Raw genomic sequence first — 10,756 nt, 5'->3', positions numbered from 1 at the left:
GTTTGTCATTTCTCCGATCACAAATGCAGACATGGTTTTATGTTTACGCGGCGCGGCACGATGCAACGCAATGCAACGCAACGCTTAAAAAGACAGTATAAGTCATTATAATCCGTATTATGTCCCCACTGGATGCAACAAATGTTTTTGTCTCGTCGCTCCATCACAGTATGATAGGGGCATAACATATCCGTCACACACTTGAGATATTCGGCCAATCACAACACACTGGATAGCTGGCCAATCAGAGCACTCATCGCTTTTCAGACCGATGAGCTTTGTAAAAATCGAAGCGTTTCAGAAAGGCGGGGCATAGAGGAGAAACAATGTACAGTAGGCTATGTGGAAAATAATGTTTTTTTAACCTTAAACCGCATAAACACATTTCATTACACCAAATACACAAAATAATGTTCTTTTTAGCAACATCATATGACCCCTTTAAGACAAGTCATGTCACTCGGCGGCCATCTTTGAAACGCCTCTCGGGCATGCAAGTGCAGCTTCTATCTCTTTGAATAGGGAAACATAAAATTCTCCAAAACTGTTCATCAAGCTTCCGATTAAATTTCATATGTGAAATCACCAATGAAATCTGACAACTGTCTTATAAATGTTGTTTCTTGTCAAAAATATGGGTGTTATATTAGACCGCAACTTGTCTTTTGAAAATCATCTTTCCCACATTACAAAAACAGCATTCTTCCATCTTAGAAACATTGCCAAGTTACGAAACATGATACCTGTTTCTGATGCAGAAAAGCTAGTTCATGCATTCATGACCTCTAGACTGGACTATTGTAATGCACTGCTAGCTGGTTGTCCTGCATCTTCAATACACAAGCTACATGTAGTCCAAAATGCAGTGGTTAGAGTCCTTACCAGGTCAAGAAAATATGATCATATTACCCCAATTTTACAGTCTCTGCACTGGCTACCTGTTAAGTTCAGTATCAGTTACAACATATTATTACTTACTTATAAGGCCCTTAATGGGTTAGCTCCTGCGTACCTAACTAGTCTTCTACCTCGCTACAATCCATCACGCTCCCTAAGGTCGCAAAACTCTGGACTTTTGGTAGTACCTAGGATAGCAAAGTCCACTAAAGGAGGTAGAGCTTTTTCGCATTTGGCTCCCAAACTCTGGAATAGCCTTCCTGATAACGTTCTGGGTTCAGACACACTCTCTCTGTTTAAATCTAGATTAAAGACACATCTCTTTGGCCAAGCATTCAAATAATGCATCTCATAATCTTGTACTGCAGTTATATTTGATCAAATGCACATTATTATTCTTTAGCTTGGTTTAAAACAAATCAATTTTGCTTGGTTGGAACAGCAGCTACACTAATTATGTCTCTATTTGTTTCTCTGTTTCTGCCACTGATTCTGATTGACATCCCGTGGTAACTAGGATTTACACAAGCTTCAGTCTGGATCCAGAACACCTGAGAAGAGATGATGCAACCCCTCAGAGGACCTCAGATGATGCCAACCCTGAAACAACATACAGAACTACCACATTTTTGGTATAAGTTTGATTGCTGTTAATAGTGTTCATCGTCTGTTTGATTACGTCTTTAATTTATTTTTCTGTACATTTCTGCCATATGTACATTAACTGACAGTCACCACTGATTAGCTACTACTAAATATGGTTGGAACAGCAGCTACACTAATTATGTCTCTATTTGTTTCTCTGTTTCTGCCACTGATTCTGATTGACATCCCGTGGTAACTAGGATTTACACAAGCTTCAGTCTGGATCCAGAACACCTGAGAAGAGATGATGCAACCCCTCAGAGGACCTCAGATGATGCCAACCCTGAAACAACTTACAGAACTACCACATTTTTGGTATAAGTTTGATTGCTGTAAATAGTGTTCATCGTCTGTTTGATTACGTCTTTAATTTATTTTTCTGTACATTTCTGCCATATGTACATTAACTGAAAGTCACCACTGATTAGATACTACTAAATATTGTAGAAACGTAATTTTCTGTAAAGTTGCTTTGCAACGATTTGTATCATGAAAAGCGCTATACAAATAAACTTGAATTGAATAATAACACGATTGTTCTGCTACTGCTGCTCTGCTGGATTTGGCTCTTTTTTGACGTTTGCATAATTGATTCTGTCACTTTCCTGCTTAATACTGTGAAGCTGCTATAAAAACAATCTGTATTGTATATTAAGCTTAAAAAAAGGGATTTCATGGATATATCCATGGGCTGATTTGGTGCTCAATTATTATCGGTTAGTATTGTTCTTATTATTATCAATGTTGAAAACTGTTTTTTGCTGCTTAATATTTTTGTGGAAACCATAATACGTTTTAGGGCTCTTTGATGAACAAAAAGTTTAAAAGAACAACATTTATTTGAAATAATAATTTTTTGTAACGTTATAAATGTCTTACTGTTACTTTTGAATTTAATTATTTTTAATGCATCTTTTTCTGAATTTAAGTATTGTTTATTTTTAAATCTTACCTCAAACTTTTGAACGGTAGTGTATCAAAGTTGTAAACATTGATCAAAATAAGAAATGTTTTCTGAGAACTAAATCAGCATATTAGAATGATTTCTGAAAAGTCATGTGACACTGAAGACTGGAGTAATTGGAGTAAAGAAAATTCAGCTTTGCCATCACATATATAAATTACATTTCAAATAGAAAAGTTATTTTAAATTGTAATAATATTTCACAATATAATTTTTTACTGTTTTACTGGAATTTTACTGTATTTTTGTAGCTTTAGAGACAAAAAAATTGACTAACTAAAAATCATTAACATTAAAAAATCCTAATGAATCCAAACTTTTGACAGGTAGTGTAAATACACATTGCAGTGAAAATAACTAGTCTACCAAGGAGAAAAGCTGTATCAGATTTTTATTTGCTACAAGGGGTTTTACATTTTTAATGGGCTGAATTAAAAAATATAGGAAATATAGAAAAAATATAGGAACATGGGAAAATATGTAATTACAGACTGAGAGCAGGTTTTAAAAAAATGGGTGAAGACAAATTAAATAATAAGAACATAGAATAAATTAACTGTTGTCTACATTTATGATTATTATATAAGTAAATAAAGGTTCCCTTATGCTTGTGAATGTAAAGTGCCAATGCACAAAAAAAAAAGTTAAATATTTTTTGGGGGAAAAAAAGTAATTGCTTTTAATAGTTGTTTAATTTAGTTATTTAAATCTTATTATAAAATTGTTCTAGAATTTAGAGGTTTGTGTACAGGAAACATATTTTTTTGAACAAATACATGTTTATTTATTAATAACAATAATGTCAGAATGTATTTAAATTTGAAAACCATTTCTCAAGCACTGTAAATATATATTGTTATGACCAGATGTGAATTGCACCGTCAGAGCCTGCAGATAGAAGGTATTCACCTTTATGGTCAAAAATGACACTCTGAACGGCATCTTCATGAGCTATTACACTCGACATTTGTAAAGACGCCACTTCTACTAGTTTAACAGTGCCATCATTACTCGCCACCACTAGAATTCTTCCATTTGGATTGAAGGCCACTTGATTGCTGGGATGCGGCCCAGTGTCTATGGTCACCATTGCTGACACATTCCTCACATCCCATAATTTGACCACCCCAAAAGAGTCGCACGAAGCAACTGTGTCACCTGTGGCATTGAAGGTTGCGTAGTTGCATGAATGCTTGTGCCCGTAGAAAGTCTGGGCACACAATCCAACACGGGCATCCCAAAGAGAGAGGGTCTTGTCTGCTGAGCAGGTAAGTAGAATATTTGAGAAGGGCAGGAAAGAAATGCTGTTCACCGAGTCAACATGTCCACGCAGAGTCCAGCGGCAACGCTCACTATTCAAGTCCCACACTTTAGCCGTGTTATCCAAAGAACAAGAGGCCACAAAATCACCACAGGAATGGAAGGAACAGGCCCAGGTGGTGTGAATGTGTCCCTCCAAACTGAGCACACATCGACCTTGAGCAAAGTCCCAAATTTTAACTGTGGTGTCCCCACTTGTGGTCCCCAGGTAACCACCGCTGGGATGGAAACTACAGGATGACAGCCAATCAGTGTGACCCTTGCCAGTCATGATCATCTCTCCCTCTGGTATTCCCCATAATCTCCAAAGCTGGTCATCACTTGAGGAGGCTACTATCATTTTACGAGGATGGGGAGTGAGGAAGCTCACTGCCATTGTGTGTGCTTTAAAAGACCTGAAGAGAAAGAAGTTGGCTGATTTGGTGTTTAGCGAGGAAAGAGCTTGGATTTGCGGCAAGTAGGGATTGACTCGAGTGCTGGCTGGGAATTCAGAGTCTTTAGGATGCCTCGTGTTTTTGTTGGGGTCTTTTATAACATCATTTGATGCAATGTTGTCACATGACAGGTGTGCACCTTTTTCTGGACTCTTCTGTATTTTTTCTCTTTGATGTGGTGTGTTAGGGGATTTTAGAGCTGTTCGGGTTCCTGGGAAAGAATGTGCGGTACGTAGAGAGCTGTCTATGTTCTGAACCTGGCTGACAGCTCTGTCTCTCTCCAGACTAACCAGCATCTTCTGCCTCACAACTGTCTGATACTTCTCATTTAGTTGTCTAAGAGCAGGATCGTAGGATGCATAGTGTTTCTTCAGCTTTTTAATGTCCTCAATAAGTCTATTCTTCTCTTGAACAACACGCTTGTGCTGCATCCTATGGAAGTCCCTCTCTCTTTGAAGTTTTACTATGGTTTCTCCAGCTTCAAATGCAGCCTGTTTATAACTATCCCGCTCTCTCTGTACGTTTTTCAGCTCGTTGTCCAGGAGCTGGTTGTGTGTATAGACATCAGGGACGAGTTGCATTACGTCTGTTTTCATTAAGCCTTTGTGCCCCATCTCAAACCACTCGATTTGGAAGCATCCTAATGTTCTTTTCATACCCATTTTTACCAGATAATTGCGGAGAAAGTCGTCCACCACCTCAGGTATTTTAAGAACTGGATGTTTCGCCGAACTGACCCTCTGAGTCTGTGTTGTGCGTTCGGTGGCATCAGTTTGATCCCGCACTGCTTTAACAGCAGTTTCCAAGTCCTCTTCCCCCTCAGGTATGCTGAGTTCGTCGTCGACAGTCACTTCGTCGTATTTATAATCATCCTCAGAGTCTTCTGGAATTAAAACTTTCTCGAGGTAATATGGACCGTCAACGGCTTCTTCTGCTACCTCGTACCTGGCTGCCATTTTTCACATCTCTTTGTTGTGCCATACAAAGTTGTGTATTGTTTCCATGGTGACAATGAGACCGTGACCAGGAGTATAAATACTACGATGTAAAGATAGTTCCATGTTATTTTTACGTGTTTTATTTTAAATGCACCTATGGATTAAATGATAAAATATATAAGATTGACACAAAACTATAAACTATAGTTTTATACAAATTTAATAAAGCAATACACAGTAGATGGCGCTCAAGGACCAGTGAACTGAGCGAATTCCAACACTAAACCGGTTTTAAAAACACAATGTACAATTATAAATCTATGACAGGTAAAGAATTGTGTTTTTGGAATAGTATTCTCATTTCTTTCTTTCTTTCTTTCCTTTTGCTTCTTTAAATGTGCACGCAAACGGTAGGTTTTTTAGTCAATACAATTGGTTATAAGCAATACAAGCAATATTGATAATTCAAAATTCAAACAATATAATAATAATGCCTATTATTATTATTATTATTATTATTGACATTCTAAAGTAGTAATGGTAACTATGAAATCTGCTAAATGTGTAAATAAGTTAAGAATTGAAAAAAGTTCGAATTTTCAGACAAAACGATAAGTATATTTCAACTGAATCACACAGTCTGATGAGGCAGAGCCTTTCACCTGAGAACCAATCAGATGCTGTGGCTGAGTTTTGGAAGCTGAAGCATCAGTACAAAGGTCGGCGTGCGCTAGCTTTTGCGAGGACCAGTCAAAGAGAGCACCAGGACGCGCGCCCAAGGATCACTGGTTTCTGTAGCCTTCATGAAAGCCAGAGATATGAGCAACGAAGCAGAGGGGGATAATCCAGACCAAACAAACTGCAAATGTAAATCACCTCTGTTGTCCTCGTACTGCATCGACAGTATTCTAGGAAGGAAAAGTCCCTTAAAAGTTAAAGGTTAGTTGTTTATTCTTTAATTTTGTGTTTCTGTTTTAGTTGCTTTTACTTAGCCTATTGTCCAGTGAATTGCTTTTTTTTTTGTAAACTCAACAATAGTTTTCAATTGTTAACTGAAGCTACTGCCTTACATTAGAATTTATTTTAATGGTCTACTTGAAATAGGCTAAGTTCATTACAGTGTCCGTGAATCAACTACTGCATAGCCTACTATTAGCTATAATTAATTACAATAACAATTTGCAGTTACAAGTAGGCTATAGCGTAAGCTACTCATTAAATACGAAACAGGCAGGTTATTAAATTATAGTAGCCGGACACTACAAGTGGTCTGGCTATTAGATGAGTATTCTAAAGGAAGTTTAATTAGATTTTCAATATTCATATCTTTAACTTAATTTATCCTGTTGATAATTATTTAGATCAATTATTTTTGCTCACAGCAACACCAAACAGTTTGTGGCCCCTTCGACCAGACATGCACCTGCCAACGAAGCTCCGCCGCCCCTTCGCCCCGTTGACAGACTCCTCCAGAGACATTCACACAGACGAAAATGAAGCAGCGGTATATATATATATTACTGATTCGTTGATGGTTCCGTCACATCTTCAAGACAACATAATTTTCAGTACTAGTATTTTAAAATCAGCCATATGAAAATTGAATAGGCTAAAATGAAAAAAAAGTCCTACAAAAATAATTTGGATTTTATCAGTTGTATTTATTTTTCATTTTAATTCTTTTTTTTTGTCGCTGCTTCTTTTCGTTACAATACCTTTACATTAGGCTAACAGTTTCAATAGCACAGGACCTGTTAGAATTTGTATATTTGTCAAGAATGTAAACGAATAACTATATATATTTTTAAATTTTAGCAAAATTCATTGTCAATCTTAGTAAAAATCGAGATAAAGACACTCGACCTAGGCTACTACTTGTTTTTTCTCTCTAATTTAAGGGAGGAATTAGCAATGAGACTTGATCTTACAGAAGCACGAGTGCAAGTAAGTCACTTTCTTATTCACTATTAATCTGTTCACTTTCACTGTTCACGACTGGGCACAACATACCTCAACAAGAAGCATAAAAAATTCTAAATTCTTAAGGTCACCGCTAACTCTATTTCATTTATATTGCATGCATTTTTTATTATTAAAATTCTACATTAAGCCAGCAACAATTCATGCGCGACAGGCTGTCAAAAATATAAGATTCATATTAAACATACAGCCATTCGTAAACGAATGTACGATATAGCCTATGGAAAAAGCACTGTAAATCTGTTATATTACGTCAGATTTATATAACAGGGAAAATGGCACAAGATAAGATGTTCGTTTATTTAGCTGTTTTGGAGAATCGCATTTTATTTATTTATTTACTTATTTTTTAAGAAACTAAAGCAAGCCATATACTTGCACACATTTTGGCCTAGAAAGTTACTAATGTGTTAATGCTAATTTCTCTTAACATTTCCACTAAATATATATTTTGGACCCCCTTTTACCTTCATCAGTAAACAACTCTGTTAAAAGGGACAGTTCACCCAAAAATGAAAGTTCTGTCATCATTTACTCAATCTCCAAGTATGACTTTCTATCTTCTTTGGGATTACAAAAGAAGTATAAACATTTCAACTGTTTTTTCCCCATACAATGAAAGTCAAAAACCTTTGGACAAACATTGGACCACACTGACTTTGATAGTGTTCATTTAAGACAGAACATCATACAGCTTTAGAAAGACTGTGAGAGTGAGTAAATGGCAGAATTATTCTTTTTTGGGGGTGGACTGTCCCTTTGCGGATATTCTCAGAGATGCAAAAATAAAACAAATTCTTGTATTTCTTGTAATACCAAACATTATTCTATTTAAGACTAGTCTATAAAACAGGCCTTAATTTTTATGGCGACTTTAAGGAGACAATAGCTTGGTGTGACAATATTGCTTTACTAAATGTACAATTTAAAAAACAACAACAACTCGTAACTACTTGTAATTGACAAAAGCATTGTTTCCTCTCAAGGTCTGGTTTCAGAATCGACGAGCAAAATGGAGGAAAAGGGAAAAGGCGGGGGTCCAGTCACACACTCTGAGCCTACACTATACTGGAACCCCCCCTGCTGCACAGTCCTTGTGTCATTACCTGAGTGGGAATACTTTTGTCCCAAACCCACATCCTGCTATTGATCCGTCTTGGCCTGCCCCCCTCCAAAGACTGGCTCAGCCTCCCCCAAACCCTGCCTCCCCTCATGGCTTCAGTGCTCTGTTAGGGGCGGCCATGTTTAGACATCCCGCTTTCATTAACCCCACTTTTGGAAGGTGAGGTTCATCTGCATATTCAACACAAACCATTGTTTATTTATCTTTACCTTATATGTACCTTTCACACTTCATAATGGTTATAATATTATGTTACATTTCTCATCAGACTTTTTACAAGTTTAGGTCCAATGGGACTGCAAAGGATACCCCTTCCTGCCATAGAGGGTACAATTCAATGCTCCCACCTCACCAACAACCTTCTCGCCTCTTCACCACCCTTACCTTCATCTCCAACAGTAGACCTCCGCGCTTCCAGCATAGCAGCACTGCGTCTCAAAGCAAAGGAGCATTCTGCTCAGCTGACTCACATCACAGCTGCTGGAATGGCTGGAAAAGAGGAGTGCTAAGACTTACTCTCACTTGAGAGATGGCAAAAGACCAAAGTCAAGCACAAGCACTGATATCTGGAGAGTTAATAATAGATACATTAATAAACACATGTAGTTTTCAGTCTGTGGAAGTCGAACATAGCATTCTAAAGCTTTTTTTGTTTGTTTATTGTTGGTTGTTAAAGAGTGCTGAATGTTTTTTTCTTCTTCATTAAGTTAAATTGATCCTGTTTTGCATTAGTAAATGGATACAACAATCAACAAACAGCCATATATGAACAAATCAACAGGACAAGCTGCTTTTAATCTGTTACATATTCAACACTTTTTCCTGAATTTGTTCTGTAACAGTAAAAGGGATGTTTTACTCTACATGTTTTTATTCTGCATCATACAGTATTAGGAATTTGTTTAAGTCTGCACTTTCTGTGTTTGCAGAATAGTACTAAAATAGTTTTGGTATGGTTATGTTGCCATGCATTACAATGAGCTTTATTTATATTTTGTTACACCGATGATTCAGGGAAATAAACTAAATATCCATATGCTTCTCTTGATGAATTAGCCAGGGAAAATAAGATAATGTGAAAGTAAAAAAAACAGAAAAAGTTTTGTGCTGTCTTAAAATTCCTTCTGTATTTAATAATGCTTTAAATAAATGGATGATGGACAGGTAACAACATTTATAAAGGCTTACTGTGTAAATTCCTGACCTTGTAATCTGAATTTTTAAATGCTTTGCATAATCTTATAGCCAAAAGAAAACCAATTATTTTTGCACAAAATAGCGTTTTCAAGCAACCTTTCTGCAACCACAAAAGTTGCATTTCAACATTATTCCGAATTGTGCGCTAAATACGCGTCTTTAGTTGGCGGATGTAGGCTATCGGTGTTTTGGTTGAGCGAGAGGAACTGAACAGGGCTGCGTTTCCCAAAAGCTTCGTAAGCCTAAGAAGTTCGTAAAAAGGATAGTACGACTGATCTTAATATTACGGTCTGTTTCCCAAAAGCATCGTAACTTAAGTAGCACTTGAAAATCATCGTAGATCTACGAGTGCTCTGGAGTAATCGTAAAGCCTCAGTGCATCGTAAGAAGACAGATTTATGCGGTCACCTGCAGGACAATCGGCAGATTACACCTTTAACTTTATTCAAGTGCAATGTGATTATAATATAAAGTGTATAATATACACTTTATTAGTCGTTTTTTTATGAATTTATAAATTAAATAATTGAAAAGGGCAGAAAAAGTAGAAGAAGAATAAAATAATAGAATAAATAATAAACAGAATTATTTAATAATTATAATTATTAGAATGAATAGAATAAAATAAGTAATGTAAATATGCTTCAAATCTGTCAATGACTTACTGACGTACAAGAAAACCAATGTATTGGACCCGGAAATAACGTCTCTATGTAGATATTATATAATATAATATATTTTTATATAAAGTATATTATAGGCTATATTATTATGTAAAGTATAATATAATACGTATAAATATAATATAATATAATATATAATATAATACAATAATAGTTATTATATCCGAGTTGTCTGGAACGTAGATTAAGATAACATTTCAATAAACGCGCGTGTACTACAATTACTAGCCATTCTATAATGTGACATTTCAGCACTTGACAAACGGATAGCGACTCCTAAGAAGCACCTAAAGCACGGCTACGTGCGATTGCGTTAAGTGCATTTTTGGGAAATGCACGTGAAACAATAACGAACGATCGTAAAATGACCCGTAGAAAACGCTCTTAAGTGCTAAGATCAATCGTTATCGAGAAACGCAGCGCAGATTTCGTTCCGAAAATTATTGACGGAATTTCGAAAAACACGTGGTTCCCTCTCGAGCTTTCACGAGACATCACGGAGATATTTCTCCGTTATGGGAACTCCTTCCCTTCCAACCTTTCCTGAAGTCCTATTGGCTCCCGCCAGTCCAAAT

The 10,756-nt window shown here is 36.5% G+C and overlaps 1 protein-coding gene and 1 pseudogene across 1 annotated transcript; one reads left to right on the top strand and one right to left on the bottom strand.

Moving 5' to 3' along the window:
* Positions 1-3,352: 3,352 nt before the first annotated feature.
* Positions 3,353-6,003, bottom strand: LOC107588789 (sperm-associated antigen 16 protein pseudogene; annotated as a pseudogene).
* Positions 6,004-6,016: 13 nt separating this feature from the next.
* LOC107588788 (aristaless-related homeobox protein-like) lies at positions 6,017-8,810 on the top strand. The gene is made up of 5 exons (XM_016277025.1): positions 6,017-6,137; positions 6,581-6,702; positions 7,101-7,142; positions 8,165-8,460; positions 8,570-8,810. Exons 1-5 carry the CDS (start codon positions 6,017-6,019, stop codon positions 8,808-8,810), a joined length of 822 nt encoding a protein of 273 aa, XP_016132511.1.
* The last annotated feature ends 1,946 nt before the right edge of the window (positions 8,811-10,756 follow it).

Source organism: Sinocyclocheilus grahami, unplaced genomic scaffold (genome assembly GCF_001515645.1).
Source record: "Sinocyclocheilus grahami isolate Dianchi unplaced genomic scaffold, SAMN03320097.WGS_v1.1 scaffold107.1, whole genome shotgun sequence".
Lineage (NCBI taxonomy): Eukaryota > Metazoa > Chordata > Actinopteri > Cypriniformes > Cyprinidae > Sinocyclocheilus > Sinocyclocheilus grahami.
The sequence above is the reverse complement of the archived record's forward strand: the minus strand, read 5'-3'. Positions and strand labels throughout refer to the sequence as shown.

Excerpts from the sequence above, each read along its gene's own strand:
- LOC107588788 (XM_016277025.1), top strand. The coding sequence starts at position 6,017 with ATGAGCAACGAAGCAGAGGGGGATAATCCAGACCAAACAAACTGCAAA. Across the intron at positions 6,138-6,580 it reads AAGTCCCTTAAAAGTTAAAG|CAACACCAAACAGTTTGTGG; the intron begins GTTAGTTGTTTA and ends TTTTGCTCACAG. Across the intron at positions 7,143-8,164 it reads TTACAGAAGCACGAGTGCAA|GTCTGGTTTCAGAATCGACG; the intron begins GTAAGTCACTTT and ends TTTCCTCTCAAG.